The 22,580-nt window shown below is 53.3% G+C and overlaps 1 protein-coding gene across 1 annotated transcript in view; it reads right to left on the bottom strand.

Moving 5' to 3' along the window:
• Nucleotides 1–22,580, bottom strand: part of LOC112617179 (zinc finger protein GLI2-like) — a 201,395-nt gene that overhangs the window by 5,356 nt on the left and 173,459 nt on the right. Inside the window, exons 6-13 of the mRNA XM_025373939.1 lie at nt 19,278–19,479; nt 17,281–17,494; nt 15,842–15,964; nt 12,567–12,701; nt 9,059–9,208; nt 4,711–4,875; nt 2,472–2,744; nt 642–978 (exon numbers count right to left, since the gene is read on the bottom strand). Of these exons, the coding sequence (XP_025229724.1) occupies nt 642–978; nt 2,472–2,744; nt 4,711–4,875; nt 9,059–9,208; nt 12,567–12,701; nt 15,842–15,964; nt 17,281–17,494; nt 19,278–19,479 (1,599 nt within the window). The remainder of the gene's footprint in view (nt 1–641; nt 979–2,471; nt 2,745–4,710; nt 4,876–9,058; nt 9,209–12,566; nt 12,702–15,841; nt 15,965–17,280; nt 17,495–19,277; nt 19,480–22,580) is intronic.

Here is a 22,580-nt window from a genome sequence, read left to right as displayed (position 1 = left end):
GCACAATCCTGGGACAGAGGCAGTACCTAAGACATGCTCGCTAAAGACGCCTTCCATCTCAGAGCCTGGCCAACACCTCTTGAGGCCGAGCACAGCGCCACCTCCTCCGTGAAGTCCTCCCGGCTCATCACCAGCTCAATGTGCTTTCTCCTTCCTCTGCACAGCTCTACCTTAAGCTCTGGCTTTGGTGGGACCTGGCTCGTTCTGCAGTAGAGTGTGAGTCTGGTGGCACAGCCTTCTAACCATACACTTATTTGGGACTGGAATTAAATGGCTCTCCTGCCTAGGGCCTTTGCTATGGTGCCCACAGCAAGTGCCCAGTCAGTGAATGAATGACTGGGTGAGGACGAGGATGATGTGCGCAGGGTCTGCTTGTTTTGGGGGATTACAGGGACTCAGCGTGGTGCAGCTGAAAGAGCGTGAGCTTTGGAGCCACACAGACCTAGGCTAAATCTCACCCCTGCCATTGATTTGGGTAAGGCATTTCACCTCTCTGAGCCTCAGCTTCCTTTACTGTACTGGGCTGGTAAGATCCTGTAGGCAGCCAGTGAGATAGCACTGGTGCTTGGTGGGTGCCAGCCTAGTTGGTGCTGCCCCAGACTCGCTCTTGCCCCATCTGCAAACCCCGGGCCTTCACTCACCACTTCCCGGGAGGGGAGGCAGCTTGGTGTTCCGTGTGTGTGGAGTCGGCCCGGCCCATGAGCAGGAATCCTTGAGTGACCTGAGCTTCTCCTTCTTGAGCTGCTCGAACCGGTGCATGGTGGTCATGTGTTTGCGCAGCTGGAGGCCACCAGCGGAGGGGGCAGCCAGGGCTGAGGTGTCAGCCCCTGGGGGTGTGTCATCCAGTGCCGTCAGGTCTCCCAGGCTCCCGGGCCCCGTCCCCGGCATCTCCACGCCACTGTCATTGTTGGGGGCACTGCCCAGCGGGGAGGGCTCGCTGCTGCAGGAGGACTGGGCCCCGGGGCTGGACTGACACAGCTGCAGGGACGAGGCGAGAAGGCACAGACTCAGAGGGTCTGCACGGGCACCACACCCTTGCGCACCCTGCGGGGCTGGGGGTGAGGAGAGGAAGCTGCCTTGCGGAGGAGCATGTAAAGTACCATGAGTCTGTTTGCTTAAAATGGTCATCACTTCACTTCTCTTAACCTTGGCTTCCCCAACTAAGAGATGGACCTGAACTGATTCCAGTGCAGTTAGTGGATGGATGGACAGCACGCAGCATGCAGAAGGCACCCAGTATGGCACAAAAGAAGGCACTTAAACACTGCCACCAGCCATGTGCCCTGATGAGGTGAGGAACGAAAGCCTGCTGACGTGGTGGCTTCAACCAGACAGGATGATCTCAAAAGGCCAGGGGCAGGTTGTTGGAAAGGGAAAGGATGACCAGGGAGGGGGACCTGTGGGATGCAGCCCTTGTGCAAAGGGCCACCCCAAAGCAGCCTTCCCTCTGGGTTAGGTAGAGTGGGGTAGGGAGCTCACGGCACATGTACAGTGCAGAATACCACAGAACTCGGACGACATCCACTCGGACGACATCCACAGAACTCGGATCTGGGCTCAGATGAGGCCTGCACCAGATGCACCATCTCTGGGCTCATTGTTAGGCCAAATGGCCCAAATTCAGCTTCCTTGGGAAGCTGCGATCTTCCTTCCCGTGAGGATACAGGCTTCATGGGAGCAGGGACCTTCTAGGTGTTGTCCATGGCGCCATCCACATTCCTCTGCTTGGCCCTCAGGACCTTCTGCAGCCTGGACGCATGCCTCCCTGTCACTCTGTCCCTGATACAGCCTGGCGCCCCTGCTCCCCACACCTGCCAGCTCCACTCCGGCTGCCAAGGCCAATGGCCCCACCTGCAGTGCCCTGCCGTGTGTGCCTGTCCGGGCCCACCTGCCTGGGCCTAGGAGGCCTGGACTGATAGGTGAGTCTCTGCCAGGCAGCAGCATGGACCGGCTCCCCAGCCACCCTCACTCCCTCATCCCACCCACACACGCCCAGCTCCTTAGCTCACCTCAGTACCGTCTATCCTTAGGGGAGGTACAGTCAGGAAAAAGAGATGGAGACAAAGAACAGGTGGTTAGAACAAAAGGAGTGGACACCAGAAGGGTGGGGATGCAGAGACAGGACAGAGGGGTGGGGGTTGGCAGCGGCACTTGAGTGCTGGCTGGAAAGGCAGACATGCAGGGGCTGCCCCTGCCCTGTGCAGGGCCACCGTACATGGCAGCATCTCTGTCACTGAGGGTGCTGGCATACACCCAGCAAGAGCCTGGTCAGAGCAGAATGGGACCTGGACAAGATAGGTTTCACGTGAGGCCCAAGCTGGTGAACGGCGAAAGGCAAGTTGGAGAGAGGAGGGACATCGCTGTGCCCTTAGAGGGGGGCCTTAGGACAGAGCCCACAACTGTGGTCAGGGGTGGCCCTGGGCACGGCTATGGAGTCGCCTTGCGTGGCTGGGCTGCCCAGCTCTGCTTACCCCGGAGCTCTCGGTCTTGATGGCTCTGACGTGCAGGCAGTCCTCCACGGCCTGGCTGGTGCTGCTGGCCTCGGTGCTCTCTGGGCCGCCAGGCTCGGCGCCGGCCTCACTGTCCCCATTCTCTTTGAGCAGCGGTGTGCGGAGGTGCACGTCGTTGCGCTGCTTCTTGGTGACGTGGGCATCTGGGCCGTGGACCGTTTTCACGTGCTTCCGGAGAGAGCTGGGGTCTGTGTATCTCTTGGTGCAGCCTGGGATCTTGCAGATGTAGGGTTTCTGGGGAGAGAAGCAGGCCTGTGTCATGGATGGGGGTACAAGGATCAATTCTGAAAGGGCGCTCTCCCTGTTCTCCTGAAGCTACCCACGTCCCTCAGCAGAGCCCAGCTGGCAACGTCAGTAGGTGTTCTGTCGAACTGGCAGCCAGCGCTCTGTGGATGGTGCCATGCAGGAGCCTGGCCTTAGCCTGGCTTGTCTGGCACTTGTTCGTGCAGTTAAGCACATGGCCAAGGGGGTTCCTGCCACAAGAAGCTGGGGACACACATGCTTCGTGTAATCACGGTGCTGCCTCTCAGTGAACAGGGCAGTGGGGTTTTCAGTACTAGTAGCAAGTGTACGAGCTCAGTGTACCCTGTGACAGCACTAGCACCCCTGATTTCTCTGACGAAGAAAGGCAGGATCAGGGAGGCAAAGGAATGGGTTCCAAGTCATCCAGTAATGGGGTGAAAAAACCCAGGATTTCCAAACCTCAGTCCTGGACTCATAAATACACACACACACCCCCCACACCACGTCTACACAAAAACACACACTTACAAACGTGCACACTCATATCCACATACAGATACCCACACCCCTGCTCTCCCATATCTATACACACATACATAATACACTTACAAACACACATACACACATGTGCACACACACTCCCCTCTAAGGCCGGCTCTTGCCATAGAGACTCTGAGGGGTTCAGATGCCTTTGAAAATTCCTCTCACTTAGGCCGGGTGCAGTGGCTCACGCCTGTAATCCCAGCACTCTGGGAGGCCGAGGCGGGCGGATCACGAGGTCAGGAGTTCGAGACCATCCTGGCTAACACGGTGAAACCCCGTCTATACTAAAAAAAACACAAAAAATTAGCCGGGCGTGGTGGCGGACGCCTCTAGTCCCAGCTACTCTGGAGGCTGAGCCAGGAGAATGGCGTGAACCCGGGAGGCGGAGCTTGCAGTGAGCCGAGATTGCGCCACTGCACTCCAGCCTGGGCGACAGAGAGAGACTCCGTCTCAAAAAAAAAGGAAAAAAAAAGAAAATTCCTCTGACTTCTTATAAGCATTGGAGCAAATTCCCTTTGGGGTCCAGGATGTGTCTAAGCTTTTAAAAACATACATTTCTGAGTAAGCCTGAGCGACAGTAATTGTGTGGCTGGGCCAGGACACCACCGGCTCTTGCCCCGCTTTCTCCCTGGTTCTCTCAGCCCAGATAGGGGCTCTGCCTACCCAGGGTGGCAGAGGCTACTCTATGCCCCATCTGCTGGGGTTGACTGCCACGGCAGGCCCAGGCAGCGCTAACAGCTGGAGCGTGTCACTGCTGGCTGCCCAAGCCAACAGGCCAGGGGGCTGCCAACAAATGCCACACTCAGACAGCACTGCTCTGCTTCCCCCAGGCAGCGGGGCAGCTGCTCCCCAGTGGGACACCTGCTTGTGGTGGAAAGGGAATTTGGGGGTATGAAACAGTGATCCAGGGTGTTTTCACAGCTGCAGAGGATTCATCACTCATCTGGCACTGGGGTAAGTCACTTCATCTCTGAGTCTTCGTTTCCTCATCTAGGGGATGGGGAGGCAGAACCCACCCAGCAGCCCCAAGTAATAGGGACAGATGCATGTGAAACACTCTGAGATCAGAGGGGCCACTTCCCTGCCTCAGCTTCGGCTCCTGAGGACCTCATGACAGCCTTTGGGGAGGGCACCATTATATTCATCACAGAGATAAGGAAATTGAGGCACACAGAGGGTCAGTATTCCATGGGACCTCATGGGGCATCTTTTAGAGGAAAGGATGTGGCACAGAGAAAGAGACCGGTCTGTCCAGGTCTCAGAGTCCTGGTCTGTGTCTGAGGATGTACAGCTGGTCAGTGGTGGGGGCGAGACCCCAGGCACCTGGCTATCTACTGGCCTACAGACGCCTGGAAGCCATGGGATGTCAGTGGGGCTCCCGTGTGCATGCCCAGCGCATGCCCTGCGGGGGTACCTCATTGGAGTGGGTGCGATTCTGGTGCTTGGCGCGGTCCGAAGCATTGGAGAAGGCTTTGTTGCAGCCCTCGTGCTCGCACACGTATGGCTTCTCCCCGGTGTGGGACCGCAGGTGTGTCTTCAGGTTCTCCAGGCGGGAGTAGGCCTTCGAGCAGCCCTCGAACTAGAAGGAGGTGGTTCAGTCAGTCAAGGCACCCCAGGGGGCCCAACCTAGAGGCGGGCTGCTGCTTCCTCCCCACCCCCTCCTCTGCTCTGCTCCACCCCATCAGCGCACTCAGAAACAGGCATTTTAAGGATATTACTTTCCTTTCCTGAAAACATGGAAAGGGCTGAAAAGTACAAAGAGAAAAACGAAAACCACCGGTTGCCCAGGGGCTGCCACTGCTGACATGTGGTAAGTTTCATGTCTGGTGACTCTGCAATTCATCTCCCCATGTCTTTAAAACCAAAATTGGGAACATATCAAGTATTCAGTCACCAGTTTTTAAATCAGCAGCATATTCCCGTATCATTAAACTCTAAACTATTACTTTGAACTGTTTCCCAGTACCACTCTCGATTAGAATTTTTCTGTGCGCTAAAATGTGCTGAGAATAAAATTCAGTCTTCCAAGTCCTTAAGTGAGTTGGCCACCCTCAACTTCAATCTGGACACGCTGGTCTCCTTTCAGTTCTTTGACTCCACTAAGTTCTTCCTGGCTTGGGGCCTCTGCATACTACTGACTCCTCTGGCTGGAAACTTCTGCAACCTCCTCCCAATCCGGTTCCTGGCCCAGGTCCCTCCCTCTCAATCTTTTAGGTCATCTCCTCTGAGAGCACTTTTCTGATATTCTCAATCACAACACTCTATCCTCTCTTCTTTATACCCCTTGGCTCGATTTATAATGATCTGAATCATTTTGTTACCCAGCTTTCATAGTAGAATACTAGCTCCACAGAGCAGGAATCTTCTGGCTCTTGTTCATTGCTGTCTTCCTAATATTTAGCACCTAAGCACTCAAGAAACAATTCTGGAAAGGAAGGAAGGAGGAAAGGAGGGAGCAAGGGAGAGAGGAAGGAAGGAAAGGAGGTGGGGAGAGAGGGAAGGAGGGAGGAAGGGGAGAAGGAAGAAGAGATCATTGCAGGAAACTCTGCAGCTATTCCAAAGATACTGCGGTTGCATTGAATGGATGTATGCAAACCGCCCTCAGGAGGACACGTACACCCCGGCAGGAGCTGTCTCATTCCTCCCATCCTCTCCTTTATTCCTGACCAGTCTGATTGAGCACGGTTGGCTCCAAATGCCTTTTATCTGTTTCCGCAACTCACAGCTCATATCATCAAAGGGCTATGGTTTGCCACTACTGAGGATGTTAAGAAAATAACTTGTTGCAATGAACCCCGAAGAGCCAGAACAATCTTGCAAAAGGAGGACAAATTTGGAGAACTCATATGTCCCAATTTACTTCCTACAAATTGACAGTAATAAAGACTGAATGTGGTACTGGCATAAAGAGAGACATAGAGATCCAGGCAATACAACTGGCAGTTCAGAAAGAAACCCAGACACTTAAGGTCAATTGATTTTTGACAAGGGTGCCAAGACCATTCAAATGGAAAGAACAGGTTTTCAACAAATGGACTTGGACAACTGCATAATCACATGCAAAAGAGTAAGTTTGGATCCCTACCTCATACCATGTACAAAAATTAACTCCAGGCTGGGCGTAGCGGCTCACACCTGTAATCCTAGCACTTTGGGAGGCTGAGGCAGGCGGATCACCTGAGGTCAGGAGTTCAAGACCAGCCTGGCCATCATGGTGAAACCCTGTCTCTACTAAAAATACAAAATATTAGCCAGGCGTGGTGGTGCACGCCTGTAATCCTAGCTACTTGGGAGGCTGAGGCAGGAGAATCGCTTGAACCTGGGATGCAGATGTTGCAGTGAGCCAAGATGGCACCACTGCACCCCAGCCTGGGTGACAATGGAAGAGCTATATTATAAAGCTCTCTATACACACATATATTTCTTTCTTTTTTTACTTTTTACATTTTTCAGAGTGCCAGTATTCAATATTTTTATAAATAAAAGTTTAAAACTATAAAACTCTTAGAAGAAAACATAAGGGTAAAGTTTTGTGACCTTGGATTAGGCAATGGTTCCTTAGCTATGATGCTGAAAGCACAAGCAATTAAAAAATTGTACAGCCTCAAAATTAAAAACTTTTGTGCTTTAAAGTATCAAGGAAATGAAAAGAAAACCCAGAGAATGGGAGAATTATTTGCAAATCATATATCTCATAAGGGTCTAGTAACCAGATACATAAAAAATTCTTACAATTTAACAACAAAAAGACAACCAGATTTCAAAATGGGCAATATTTGAGTAGACAGTTCTCCAAAGAAGATACACAAATGGCCAATAAGCACCTGAAAAGGTGTTTAACATTATTAATCACTAATTAGGGAAGTGCTAATCAAAAACACAATAAAATACTACTTTACACCCACTAGGATATGGCTAGAATAAAAAAGGTAACAACCAGTGTTGGTGAGGATTTGCAGAAATCAGAACCCTCATTCATTGTGGGTGGAAAGGTAAAATGGAGCATTGATTCTGGAAAACAAACCAGCAGTTCCTCAACTGCCATATGACTCAGCAATTCTACTCGTAGTTACACATACCCAACAGAAGTGAAAACGTTCTGTCCATATAAAAACATGAACGCACATGTTCATAGCAGCATTATTCATAATAGCCTCAAAGAGAAGTGAAAACGTTCTGTCCATATAAAAACATGAACGCACATGTTCATAGCAGCATTATTCATAATAGCCTCAAAGAGAAGTGAAAACGTTCTGGCCATATAAAAACATGAACACACATGTTCATAGCAGCATTATTCATAATAGCCTCAAAGTAAATACAATGCAAATATCCATCAACTGATGAATGCATAAACAAAACATAGTCTATCCATACAATGGAATATTAGGTAGCCACAAAAAGAAAGAAAGTACGTGTGCATGCTACAACACAGATGAACCTTGAAGATGTGTTAACTGAAAGCAGCAAGACACAAAGGCACATATTGTATGATTTCAGTTTTTATGAAATTTCCAGAATAGGCAAATCCATACAGACAGAAAGCAGATTAGTAACTGTCCAGGGCTGTGGGAAGGAGAGAATTAGGAGTGGCTGCTAATGAGTACAGGGTATCTTTCTGGGGTGATGAAAATGTTCTGAAATTAACTAGTAGCGATGGTTGCACAAATCTGTGAATGTAGTAAAAACAATTAAATTGTACATTTTCTTAAAAGGGTGAACTTTATGGTATGTCAGCTATTTCTCAATAAAAAAAACTGACTTGCCAACGAAGGTAGCATATTTCATTGGATCCCGGACACCACTGATTTTAAGACAGTCTGACTTCAGAGATGTTAAGGTGAAAATAGAATGTATGTCTTAGAATCTATGAAACAAGAATTCACAAAGAGGAGTTTCCAGATGTTTCAGCTGCAGCTAAAACCACGTCTGCTTTTGTGGGGCAGCAGTTTCTGTGTTTTTAAAAAATAGTCTCTCCAACTAATAGTCATAAATCCTGTTGACCTCTAAAGGAGACCGTAGAAAAGGTCTTATCTTTGAGCTCATTAAAAAAACAAAACAAAACAAAACAAAAGAAACACTCAGCCAGGATCTGTGGCTCAAGCCTGTAATCCCAGCACTTTGGGAGGCCGAGGCAGGCGGACTGCTTGAGCCCAGGAGTTCAAGAGCAGCCTGGGCAACATGGCGAAACCCCGTTTCTACAAAAAGATACAAAAATTATCCCGGTGTGGTGGCATGTGCCTGTAGTCCCAGCTGCTCAGGAGGCTGAGCCCAGAAGGTAGAGGCTACAATGAGCTGCCTGGGTGGCAAAGTGCGACTGTCTCAAAAAACAAACTAAAAAACCCCTCAACCCAAATGAGTTTTAACCCATCATTGCTCAAGCTCTGAATTACCAATGATGTTTTTTTCTCTGCAGAGTGCTATGGCGCGGTCCCTCCGCCCAGTGTCATCCAGCCAAGCAAACTTCAGGATGCAGATATGCCTTTGGACTCACAATCACAGACACATCCACACACCTCTGCCGTGCTTACCGAGATGCTCCCACCCACAGAGCAAGTCCATCAAGGTCTGGGATGCCACGAGGCGAGGGGCCTCTAGGACCCACACAGGCAGGGTGGGAACAGGCTCCGGTCCCAGAGCCCCTGCTGTGGCCTGCTCCACCCCGGTGTGCCTGTGGCCAGCCACCTCCAAACACGATCCCCCTGGCCTGGCTGAAGGGCCGGTCCTGACGACGCGACGGGGGTGGGGAGAAGGCCACTCACCGTGCACTTGTGAGGCTTCTCGCCCGTGTGCCGCCGCATGTGCACCACCAGCATGTACTGCGCCTTGAAGGGCTTCTGCTCCCGTGTGCAGGCCTGCCAGCGGCACACGAACTCCTTCTTCTCCCCGTGGATGTGCTCGTTGTTGATGTGCTGCGGAGGGACATGCCCAGGAGAGGGTAAGCAGGCCCAGGAGGCCCACAGACCTCCGCCTGCTGTCAGTTGACCACCCGCCCCAGCATCCCCCCAGCCCTCCCCCACCTGTGTGCAGACCTCCCACCCTGCTGACCACGCCTATTATGTTCAGACCATGCTTCTCATTGCCCATCCCACCTACTATATGTAGACCACTGACCCAACAAGCTCACCCCTCCAAGCCAGGCCATGCCTCCTCATGAAGCATCCTAGCTGCCCTTAAATGATGGCCTGCTGCGTGCCGCTTATCTTCCCTGCATTTTCCAATCCATCATCAAAGTTACCATCTATACTGGGCAAAGCCATCCCGTGCACCCCAGCCTGGGCTCTGGGTTCTGGTGTGATGATGCTCCCAGGCTGCAAACAGTAGGCACTAATTAACTGCAGCGAGGCAAACGTACCCATAGTGGGTGCATGAGAAGCTTCTCCTCAGCTTGCTCCTGCTGTTTCAGAGATTTGCAAATAACGTCTTTTGTTATAATAGAAAAATAACACATGCTTATCTCTATTTCTGGCATTGACCCATGAGATAACGGCTTTGTCCCCTTTCCACAAAGGCACAGAGAGTTCAGTGGCCTGCACAGGGCCCTGGCAGTCGGCGTGGTGGAGCCAGATCCTCTAGGACCCACACTGTCCAATGCAGTGACCACTTGTCCCATATGGGGCTCTTGCACACTTGAAATGTGGCTGGCCTGAGCTGAGATGGGCTAGAAGTACAAACTACATACCAGTTTCAAAGACTTAGAATGGAAAAAAAAAAGATTATACAATATTTAGATAATTTTGTTTTCTATTGACTACCTGCTAAATGATAATATTTCAGACATATCGGGCTAAATAAAAATATTAAAATTAACTTCACCTATTTCTTTTTACTCTTTTTTTTTTTTTTTTTGAGACAGCGTCTCGCTCTCTTGCCCGGGCTGGAGTGCTGGCGCGATCTCTGCGCACTGCAAGCTCCGCCTCCCGGGTTTACGCCATTCTCCCGCCTCAGCCTCCCGAGTAGCTGGGACTACAGGCGCCCACCACCTTGCCCAGCTAGTTTTTTGTATTTTTTTTTAGTAGAGACGGGGTTTCACCGTGTTAGCCAGGATGGTCTTGATCTCCTGACCTCGTGATCCGCCCGTCTCGGCCTCCCAAAGTGCTGGGATTATGCACTCCTAGGAAATGTAAATTACATGGGTGGCTGGCATTTGTGGCCTGCTATATTGTTTTGCTGGACATTCTCCTGTGGACCTTTGCCATCAAAAGAGGCTGTCCCGAGAGCTGGGCATCAGACACTGGCAGCACCTTGCCCCAGAAGACAGAAAACTGCCAGGCCCTCATGCCCTGTGCGACTGGCCCAAGTGTCAGGCATACAGATGCCCCTGCTGGAGCATGTGAAATCTTCAGCACTTTGAACTTCCAGGGAAATCTTATCATATTAGCCTCACTTTCCATTTGTAAAGCCTTTCAAATGATAAAAATGCTTCCTGACAATGCCTTTCAGTTTTTTCTTATTGGTTTACTTAGCAACAAATTGTTAATAATCGACCAGGGGCTCCAGCTCGCCTGTGCGCCTGCTCCATCCATCTTTCCAGAGAGCAGAGAGAGAGAGAGAGAGAGAGAGAGAGACAGAGCTAGGTGAAGGGGTCTGTTTTTTCCAGGGCCTGGTGGAGGTGGCCACCTATAGCTGCAGGACAGTCCAGGGCACAGACGGAAGCCCCTGGCTAAAGCCCTCCTTCCAGGTTGGGGACCCTCGGCATTCATTTGAGGAATTCTGTGCCTGCTCTTCAGGGCTGACCCACTTATCACAGAGCACGTCTTTGACATCCTCATCTGCATGCTCTGGCTTTGGCCTTCCCCTGGCCTGAGAGGCTGTCCCTCTCTCCTCCTTTCATATAACTGATTTGTTCTGCAACTCACAGCTCCACGGTCCCTGCTCCATCTAGGGCTTGTGTACCCCAAAGAGGTGGTACAAGTTGAAAAATTAAGTTTGAGATCCAGAAGGGGTTAGATAAGACCCTGCTTCACCAGTTCTATGTCAGCTGCATTCATTTGCTGGGAAGTTCTGGTCTTCTGGGTGAGAACTGCATATGGGAGGAAAAACTCCAACACAAAAGAAAGCTACAGTATTTGGGAGGAAGTTGCATAAGTGGAAGAAGAAGAGGGAGTCGGCGTGTCCTAAATGCTAAGTTCACAGAGCTGGGGAGAAGCAAGCGCCTTTGGGACAGCTTCTGAATATGAATAAGAGACGTGTGCATGTGTGTGCACATGCGTGTGTGTCTGCTCTTCCCAGCAATCGAGCTACTAATTTAGTGGGTTCATCTTTACAGACACTCACTCACCAAGGAGTGTGTGCTGGGGAGTTGGGAGGGGGCTTTCTTGAATTTAAGTTCTTCTCTGGATGGAGAAGAGAGAACCACTCAGGGCTGGTGTGGGGAACAGGCAGGAGGAGGAAGGAGGGAGCTGCTAGGTGTGGAATGCCTGTGAGCCACTAGGTGCTGATGAATATGACTGACCCTCCTGTGGGGCAGCATCAATCCCCTTGATAGGAAAAAAAATGAGGCTCGCAGAGGTGGAGTCACTTGGCTCAGAACCACTCAGCTGGTTGTGGTGGGGACAGGTTTGGAGCCAGGTGTTTCCCGTGCCACGCCTCTGCTCTGCACACTGCCCACATCAACCCTGTCTGCCACATAAGGGATGCTGTGGTATGAGAGTATGGAGTGAGGACCAAGAGGCATACCCTGAAGGGCTCACCGGGTCCCATGGTCCTCTCTAATCACCTGAGCTGTCACTACTCAGGCACTGTTAAGCAGCCTCCTCTCTGATCTGGGTAGACGCCCACCTGCGCCCATATCCACTGGGTATCTGTGAATAGTCCCCAAAGGAAAGGATCAACTCCTTCCTTCATGGGAGAAGCTTCTTTCACTTATTATCGTGTAGGTACTGGCTGGTTTAATCGTATTTCCCTCTTTGCACTGGCTACTAGGAATCTCAGGAAAAAAAAGTGTATGTAGAATATAGCTCAAAGCACTTGGTTTTTAATACTAACTCTATTCCTTGTTTCACTTTATTGTTCTCTTTTCCCTGACAGTCTCATTTACTTATTTTTTCTTTTAATCTCTTGTATTACATAGGCATTGGAAGCCATCTTGAAAACAGGCAGGGCACACGTAAGTAATCACGCCTCCCACTTGCAGGAGATGTGGCCCAGGCATCTCTGGGGGTCTCTTCCTCTAGCCCCTTCTGTCTAGTAGAGGCCCTGGAAGGCTCAGCATCCTGCATGGCCTGGGCCGTGCCCTGGCTGGCCGGCTGCTGGGGTTCAAAGGCTTACGTGCACCAGCTGCTCCTGGGTGTCGTACTCCTTGGTGCAGTCTTCCCAGTGGCAGTTGGTCTCATAGATGACTACCTCAGCCTCCTGCTTACAGTCATCTCTGTCCAGATCTTCCTTGAGGTCAGCGAGCTGCTCCTGGGAGAGAGGAAGGGCATACCCACATGAGCCGTGTCCAGACACCTGGCCCTGAAAGAGGCCGCTGTTAGTCCCATGCAAGGACCCTGGGACCCTGGGCTGTTACAGGTGTGGATGCAAGTATGTGTGCACACACACAACACATGCACACACACACACACACACTCATCAGCCTTTTTAGCTCCTTTCCTCAACTCAGCCCCGTCCACAGCTCTCCTTGTCAGATGGCCTGTCCTGGGGCCCCTCCTCCTTTCTCTCCAGTGCCCACTTGTCATCATCAAGGTGTTCTGTCACACCCTGGGTCTCCTCCAAGCCAGGAGAACCGGAGAACGGCGGGGCAGGGACTTTTGTCTATTCGGTTTGATTTCCGCTGTGGGGAGCCAGTTTTCCCTGCCATAGCCCTAATGCGTGGGCATCTGCATTCTTGTACGATAGGGGGGATCTGAGGCCCTCCTCATGAATACACAGTGAGCTCGAGGCAGCCTAGGTCTGGACTTGAGTTTCCTGACCACATTAGGGCCCATGTGGCCATTTTAATGAGGTGAAGGAAAGCCCCCCCGAGACATTCTTTCCCCTGATCATAATGCCTGAAATTCCCTCACCTGATCACAGGTACCTGAAATTCCCGTCAGAAAGGACAAAGTCTTTTTCTCTCAAACTGGCAACAGACTGAGAATTAACCCACAAGACCATCCCTACCCTCACTGATGCTAACCAGGGGCACCCTCTGAGCAGAGGACATAAGGACAGGCAGAAGGTACCTGCCTGGGATCGGGGCACAGGGAGAGGCTGAGATACCCCAAGTAGTGACGGAAAGTCCGCAGAGGGCCTACAAGGGCTGTCAAGGACTCCCCAGTATTCCACTGTTCTGCTAGGCAGGCTGGGAGCAAAGCCAAGCAAAGAGGCAGATGCTACCAAGACTGGCTTCACATTTCAAACTGTCTCCAAAAACAGCAGGAAAATGTCTGTCAAAATAGCCTCTGGGGAAAACATGTATAGTCAGGCTCAGGGGGATGAAGGATCTCGCCCCATAGTCAAAAGGCCTAATGCCCACTGGCTCCAGGGACTCCGTGGGTGGTGCCACAGCTGCCCAGGTCACGATCTCAGTCCTAGTGCTGAGTTCCTTTCTGGGAGTGGCAGAAATTAGCCTCAGGACGCCCTGCTGTCAGTGGAGACTCAAACCCCACCTGACTTTCCATAAGAGCCGCAAAGACCTCTTCCAAGAAGGGCTCCTGGTTGTTCCTCAGAGGATCTTTCAATGAATCCACTTGTTCCGAACAGGAAAAGCAACAACATGTCGTACAATAGCTCCAGGGGCTATACTGGGACCAAATCAAAGGAAGGTGTGGGAGCATTTACTTTCCAGATCTTTGGCAACGGGATCGTCTGGGGGCTGTCGGGGTGAGACCATGGGGAGAGTGGACCAGAAAGCCTCCTATCACCCTCTCCACTCTTTGAGAAAACCTGGAAGTCAATTTATTATTTCTATCGGCTGCGTGCCCTGGTCACTCCAGAGAAGATTTGGAAAGCTGACGGATCACACTCCAATCAGAGGGTAGCACAGAGGCAGGTGCACTGGGCATCACTCTAGCCTGCAGTTTTGAGGGCTTCAGTAGAGAGGGTTCATTATGCTGCATTTTCTGCCAGTGGAGAGAAAGCCCAGCCATCCACCTTACAAATGAGTCAGGGAGTCCTTGGTCAGTGAATGAGGACACTGAGTGACAGGGGACAACCTCCTCATGATAAACAGCCTTCCTTGCACTGACACGTGTGCAGAGCCAGGCTGGACAGGCAGGAGGCCCTGTGTGGCCCACCTGGGTTGGAGGGTGGGCATAGGGCCCTACCGGCGTGTGGCCATGGGGCTCCCAGGTGCTCAGTGCCTGCCTGCCGGCCCTGTCCTCACCATTCTGGCGTGTTTGTCTTCCCTGGATATGTGCCGTCCTCATCAATTTCATCGGCCCCCAATGATGCTCGGCCTCGTGCAAACCATGCATCATGCTGCGACCAGCTTTGGTGTCAGCAAGGGGAGAAGAATTTGTCACCAACCCCTCTGTTTGCCTGACAATAACAGGATCCAATATTTCATGAAAATTAAGTGCCCAGAGCATGCCTGATGGTTCACAGTTTTGATAAAGGATGGTCGGCAGATGCAGGAGAGATGGGGATAGGAGGCCCCGAGCATCCTTGGTGTCCAAGCTGCGGCTTCTGTAGTAATGGATGAAGACTGGGCCACCGTGAGAGGACTTGGGGGACCAGGCGCTTACTTACCAGCTCAACAGGCACGGCATGCCCTTTACAAGACAGGCCCCTGTCTGGGAGTGGGGGTTGCCTGCATGCTGTCTTGAAGCAGAAGAATAAATGGCAAGGTTTCCAAAAGGATCACCGCAGGGTCGGGGCCACACGACAGGCCTGCACTGGACTGTGGGCTGCCCCGCTCTTCTCTCCCCGCTTGAACTTGTCCTGTCTTCCCCACTCACCACGCCACTCACCGACTCAAATGTGCATTGAATCACTGGAAAATACTATGTCAGTGACTGCACACTTGCACAAACCCTGGTGGCACGGAACCCAGTCAGGCCCTTCTCCCACAGTGCCACCTCTCCAAAGCTTAGAGTGCAGACGGGGAGACAGATGTGCACACAGCACATGCCCTGAAGTGACCTCTGAGCTAGGCTGGGTGTGGGGGCCTGGAGCTAAGTCCTCTTACCCAGGAGAATCAGGGAGGGCTGAAGTGGCAGCGAAGGAGCCAGGGTGGGGTAGAGTTCCAAGAGTGAGAGTAGCCTAGAGGGGCCTGAGCCATTCCGGGCACGTGAGCAACTCAGCCAGGCTGTGGCTGGTGCTGTGCACAGGTCAGGTGCGGGGAGAGAGACAGATGCAGCCTGAGACAAGAGAGATGGCTAGGCAGAAGCCCATTCATTCGCTCACGCATTCGTTCACCATGTGTGATGGGAATGTATGTCCAGGGTGCTGGGAACACAGTGGTGAGAGAGTCACAGCTCAGCATTCCCACCCAGTCCTCCCGGGGTCACTCATTCATCCATGCAGGCAGCCAGCCATCCGTTCACCAAGGGTATAGCCCCAAGGCAGCCCACAGGCCTGGTCCTAGCTGGAGGAAGGTGGTGCGGCTGGCAGCAGGTTACCTGCGTCAGCGCCAGAGGGGAGGCCGGCCGCAGGCCCTCAGGCTCGGTCTTGACCTTGCTGCGCTTGTGAATGGCGACAGGGTTGACGGTGCTGCTGACGGCCGACTCACTGCTCTGCTTGTTCTGAGGAAGGGTGCAGAGGACAGACTGTTACTCAGGGGCAGGGCAGGGATATCCCAAATTCCTTTGGACTTTACCTCTAGGATCTCTCCACACAGACCATCTGGGCTAACCCTGTATTTAAGTATCAGAAAGAGAGTCCCCAACTCAGTCCTCCTGTCAGGGGCACATGTCCTGCTATAGGAGGGCACCCAGACCTGGGCATGCCAATCCCCATCCTCTCCATCTCTGCCTCCCCAAGACTTCTGGGAAATGGGAAAGAGATCTTCTCTTTGGAAAATGCGGGGTGTCCTTGCCCCTGTTCTGACCAGGCTCAACTTCTCACTGTGGGTCTGAGAACAGGGCCTGGCCAGCCCAGGACACAGCGGGCCAGAGCCTGGTTCCTCAGGAGAAGGGGCTAGAGCTGAAGCATCAGGCGATGTTTCCAGAGCTGACAGCCACTGTCGTGGGGAGGCTCTGGGGAGCCACTAGGAGCCCTGGGGTGGAGAGGGAGGACATTCTGGAACAGAGGACGCTTCTAGAGGACATGGTGTCCTGCCTTCCTTCCAAGGGTGCAGCCACATCCAGGCTCTGCAATTTGCCGGTGGGTGGCCTGGGCTGGTCCCTTCACCTCCGGCATCATCGTTGTCCGTGCTCCCAGGATCAGAGCCTACGCGGGCTCTGCACCCACGAGCTCGTTTACATACACAGTGACCCCACCTAGGCGTCAGGAACCCCACTTAGCAGATAAGTTAGCTCAGGCTGCGAGAGGGAAAGAGATTTGCTGCTTTTAGGCGAGTTAGGATCCCAAAGATGGTCTGACTAATGCTAAGGCCTGTGCCTTTCCATGTCCTTATCTGTGAAAGCACACTTCATTTGCCAAATAATAATGGTACCTAGGATGTGCCAGGCACCGTACTAGGATGTCCAGGCACGCTAAAGGCCTGTTGGAAGGGTCGAATGAGGCAGTGTGTGAAAGCCTGCTGTAAATGCACGCTCTACAGTGAAACTGCAGTGTTACAATGATTCACTCACCCACCCATGCCATGTGCTGGGCACGGAGGATCCCCACGGTGCCAGGCCCTGGGAACTCGAGGCTTTCCCCATCTACTCATTATGCTTCTTGGACGGGAGACAGCAGAATCAAGAAGCTGGGAGCTTCCCATGGACTGAGCCCAGGTCTCGCCCTTTCTGTAATGTGGCCTCTGCTCAGAAGGCACCCCAGAGGCCAGACGTGAGCCCAGAGGCCCTCCACAAGTTCTTAGCACGAGCTGGCAGTGAACAGCCCTCATGCGTCCAGATGAGTACCCGTGGCCATCCTGGCCCCTGCACCCACCTACCTGGTTGGTGTCACTCAGACAGTTGCTGCTGCTGCTGAGCTGGGTGGGCGTGGCATTGACGGAGGTGAGGGCCATGGGCTGCTGGGCCAGGAAGGTGGGTGAGGGCTGGATCAGGGGTGGTGTGTGTCCAAAGGCTGACCCCAGACCCCTCTGCTGGCTCAGAATCTGCTGGTAGGCCACGGGGTTGATGGGGTGGGGGAAGGTGAAGGCTGGGCTGCAACAGAGAGCAGACAAGGAGGTGGGGGTCGGGGTTGGGGGTTCTGTTAGGTTGACACTTCCTGGACAGAGAGAACCTTGCCCAGGGGACAGGGATGAGCATGTCGCTAGCCCCACCATCACTGTGGCCTCCTCGCTCAAGAACCAGCTGTGGCTTCCTATTGTCTGCCACTCACCTTTTGTGATCAGCTCCCGGGTTCTGCCCCAGGATGTAGCCTCCACCCTTGGCAGGCTGGTCCCAGCAGGGACCAGGCTCCATCTCATCCCCACACCCCGGCCCCTCCACTGCTGTAATGACACCTAAATGCATGCTGGCATCACTGCTCCCTGACCACGTGAAACCCAGGAGGCCTCTGAATCCTGTTCTAATGGCCCCTCATCGGGGAATCATGCCCTGAGCCCTCCAGCTTGCATTATTCTCCTCTTCTTACTGCACTTCTAGGCTCTGTCACACCACGTGCATAAAAGCCACCCTTCACACTGCAGGATACCGAGGAGAGACTGGCGACCCCTGTGGTTGAACCATAAAAGACACTGTGGCTTCCTCCAGCTTCCTCTCGCATCACATGCTGCAAGGTGGGCTGGGACCCGTCTGCCATGTTGTGAGGACACTCAAGCAGCCCTAAGCAGAGGCTCACAGACGAGGGACAAAGGGTACTGCTGAGAGCCCTGTGCGGGGGCCATTCTGGCCCAGCCACGCCTTCAGCGGGATGAAGCACTGGCTGACAGCTTGACTGTGGCCACCTGAGAGAGCCGGAGCTCAGCCTGTCTCAAATTCCTGACCCTCAGAAATGGGGTGAGATAACAATTGTTTGTAGTTTTAAACTGCTACGTGTTGGAGCAATTCGTTAGGCAGCAAAAGGTAACAGGCTGGGCGCGGTGGCTCAAGCCTGTAATCCCAGCACTTTGGGAGGCCGAGACGGGCGGATCATGAGGTCAGAAGATCGAGACCATCCTGGCGAACACGGTGAAACCCGTCTCTACTAAAAAATACAAAAAACTAGCCGGGCAAGGTGGCGGGCGCCTGTAGTCCCAGCTACTCGGGAGGCTGAGGCAGGAGAATGGCGTAAACCCGGCAGGCGGAGCTTGCAGTGAGCTGAGATCCAGCCACTGCACTCCAGCCTGGGTGACAGAGCGAGACTCTGTCTCAAAAAAAAGAAAAGATAACAAATACACTTGCTATTCCTTCCGTCTCCAGGTCGCTGGGACAAACTCTCCTGACATTCCTCACACCTCCTGGCCTCTCCCGGAGGCTTTGGGGAGGCATGTGAGTTTCAGTCAAGCCGGCTGGGGTCTCAGTCCTCAGACAGTCTAGAGTCACACAGAGGGGAGAAGGGTGGCTGGTGTCAGTGAGGTGTGGGTGTGCCACGATATGGCTACAGAGGGAGGAGACCTGCTGGCAGCTCAGAGGCTTGCTGAGAGCCCAGGCCATGCGAACATCACATTTTGTGTGGTCTCCAAGGTTGGCCAATACTTGGCTGCTCCACCAAATTCAGTGAAATACTAGGAAAATCATCTTCGACCTCAAACACCTTTGATTTCACATTTGAGTCATTCATGACAGGCCTGGTCCATGAAGATGTACTCAGATATGGGCTCATTTCAATTTGATCACTATTGGTTTTGAATTCATAAAAAAGGTGCGAGTATGTGGATTCACAGATGCCACTGGTCCTGTCTTTCTCCTAGGGTCAAAAGCACCCACTGAAAAGCCAGCGCCTCCCCACTGGGCCCTCAGCCCAGCTCCGGTTCTCAGCCCTCTGCTTGCAGGCGGGACTCACCTGAGGGCGCCTGCCGACAGGTGACCGTAGGAGCCGCTGGCCGCCGAGCTGCTTCGGGAGTTGTTGATGTAGGCCACCAGCGAATTGGGCGAGGTGCGGATCATCCGCTGCAGGTCCAGGCTGGCGTCTGAGAGTGGGGAGATGGACAGCGCCCGCTTGCGGCTCAGGCGGGGCGTCACCCGCGGGCTGGAGAAACGGGACACTGTGGGACAGTCAACACAAGACACGTCAGCATCACTGGGGATGGGGGGCGGGGTGACAGGTAGGTGGGGGATAGGAAGAGCCTGCGAGGATGGTTGAATGGGTATCCCAGCTAAGCCGACTTTCTAGTTGTGGGCTCTTGGGCAAAGGATGCCACCTCTTGGCCTCAGTTTGTTGATCTGTAAAATGGACTGAGCAGCGCAGGGTGTGGTGATGACTGGAGAAGTGCATGCAAGGTGTCTGGGCGAGTGAATATGAGCAATGAGCATAGGTGCAGAGACCACGGCTGGAATCCAGCAATGCTTACCTCATGACAGGAGTGTGCACGAATCGTAAGTGAGCAGTTCGGTGGCCTCTCACCAAGTGAGTCCACCTGGGAAGCCAGCCCCAGGTCAAGAAACAGGGCTTGGCCAGTGCCCACAGGCCCCCTGCACCTTCCAGCCCAACGGCAGCTGCTATCCTGGCTTCTAACACACAGCTTAGTGTTACCTACTTTTGAGCTTTGTGTAAATGGAATTTTAAATACTCTTTTATGTCTGGCCTCCTTCATCCACTTGGTCAGTTTGTAACATTTCTCTAGGCTACTATGTGTGGCAGAAGCTTGCCTGTTCTCACTGCTGTGGAGAATTCCTTGGGGAAGAGAGTGAATGGAAGTAAGTGCTCCAAGGTCATGGGTCATGTTGTACCTGAAATCACCACTAAAATGCCCCCTGATAGGGCATTTGCCAAGCAGAGGCCTGGATGGCGGCCCCCAGACTCTTCTCGATGCCTGGGCCTTTGGCTGTCTATCCAGAGCCTGCTGGGCAGCCTGCTGTAACAGGGCAGGGCAGACACGAGGACAGCGCAGAGAGAGGCATCCTGACACAGGCAGGTGCTCTTGCACACTGAGGTCCTCAGTTCTAAAGTTGCCGGAGGCTCTGGGAAGCTGTTGCTTTGAATGTGCACACCACATGCATGCAGGCACACATGCACGCGGGTGCACACACCGCCCACGCATGCACGTGCACCCACATGCAGACATGTGTACACATGCATATGCACACATACGTGTGGACACATGGCTATGTCCTCAGCCCTCACCAGCTGCTGTCACACACCTACATAACTGCGGAAGGGAAGAGGGCTTGCCCCAGACAAGAGTACCCTGCACCCCAGGGCCACAGGCTCTTCCACTGTGGTTCCAGACTACTCCCCCTCACGGTGCCCCCATCAGGATTCTAGGTCTCTGCTCTGCACCAACGGTGGCCTAGAAATGGTCTGACAACACTGCCCAAAGGCTGACTCCAGACCCCTCTGCTGGCTCAGAATCTGCTGGCAGGCCACGGGGTGGATGGGGTGGGGGAAGGTGAAGGCTGGGCTGCAACAGAGAGCAGACAAGGAGGTGGGGGTGGGGGGTTGGGGGCTCTGTTAGGCTGACACTTCCTGGACAGACAGAACCTTGCCCAGGGGATAGGGATGAGCATGTCGCTAGCCCCACCATCACTGTGGCCTCCTCACTCAAGAACCAGCTTGAGGATGACTCTCCATAAGCCAAGCTTCTCGCCCTGTCCAGACCCACCCAGAGCCAGTCTCCTCTCTTTAAAGGGCTCTCATAGTGCTGACCACCAGGGCTGGCGTGAGCTATAAATTAGGTGATGCGTGAGGAGCACCTGGCCCACGGCAGGGCACAGTAAATGCTTGGGCCTGTCCTTGACTTTCTGGACACCTGCATGGAGCAGCCTCTTCTCATGGCCCGCTGGCCACTGCCCACCCATCCTTTTCAGGCCTCCGGGTTCCCCGTGGGCTGGTAGTGTTGCCCGTAAACGATGCTGACACCCATGTCAGTGCTTGGCTGTTCCTGGGCTTCTGATAATTGCTTTCCTCCCTTCTGCCTGCCCAGACCTGCAGAGACCCCGCCTGGCTGCCCGCTCCTCCAGGCAGGCTGCCCTGACTGCAGGGTCTGGCTCCGTGGACCTCCTGCTCACAGTCCACACAGCCTCTTGGTACTCCCGAAGCTTTCCTGACGGCTTTGACCACTGACCTTAGGGCCACTCTGAAACATGCACGTGGCAGTTCCTTGTCTCCACAGCTGCAGGAGCACCAAGGGCAGGGGGTGAGGGCCTATGAGCCTCTGAGCAACCCCACTCCATACTCGCCAGTCCCCAAGAAGGCTGCGTGAAGGCAGAGCCCACACCCACCTACAGAACAAGCCGAACGCCCTGGGATCCACGCTGGGCCCCGGGGGCAACCATGCCCGGCCCAGCCCCACGCTTGGCCACAACCCTGAGGAGACCTAGGGATCCCTGGGGAGGCTCTTTCCGGCCAGGCCACCAGGAGAAGCACCTCTCCAAGGCATGGAGGGGACAGAGGACATCCAGGACCGTTGGGCTGAAAGGGGCTTCCAGGGTTTTCTCTCCTCACCGCCTCTTCCATGGGATGAGGGGAGTCTTAGGCCACAGAGGGGAGTAGACAGCCAGCAGCCTTGGATGAAGGGACTCTGGGTAGAGGGACGGAGACCTGGACTGGAACAGTGACCTGCAGTGGGGTGAAGTGGGGGCTGAACACTGGCTACCCTGCGCTGGGGCCATAAGTCAGCTGCATGACTTGGGGCAAACTGTTTTACCTGTCACAGACTCGGGGTCTTTATCAATGACATCAGCATAAAACAAGCCCCCTGCCAGCTCTGGGGTTGCTGTGACCCAGTGGGATGATGGATGGGGAGGTGGCCTGGCCACTCCAGAGTGGCCGCAGTTGAGATGCTCATGCGGCCCAACACTTGGCATACTTTATTTTCAACAAGAAGAGTTAAGTGATGTTAAGAAAGCTCCCAGTTGAAAAAGAAGTTGAGTTAATCAGAACATTCTTTTCTTTTGACATCCTTGCAGCTAAACTTTCTGCTTTCGCCGTTGATTCTATCGGGCTATGAAGACTGGGGCTTACAGATATTTTAGGAGGCAGAGCTGCAGTGAGTACACAGAAGACGCTCCATAGATGCTTCTGGGGATGCCCATTTGCTCTTACCCCACAGAGGGGCCAGGGCAGAGCAGGTAACGCACTCAGACAACTCCTCCTTTCTCTTACACCAGGAAGGATCCTAGGCCACCTGCCTGAGGACAGAAAGAG

This window comes from Theropithecus gelada, unplaced genomic scaffold (genome assembly GCF_003255815.1).
Source record: "Theropithecus gelada isolate Dixy unplaced genomic scaffold, Tgel_1.0 HiC_scaffold_15884, whole genome shotgun sequence".
Lineage (NCBI taxonomy): Eukaryota > Metazoa > Chordata > Mammalia > Primates > Cercopithecidae > Theropithecus > Theropithecus gelada.
Note: the sequence above shows the minus strand (reverse complement) of the source record. Positions and strands in the feature narration are given on the sequence as shown.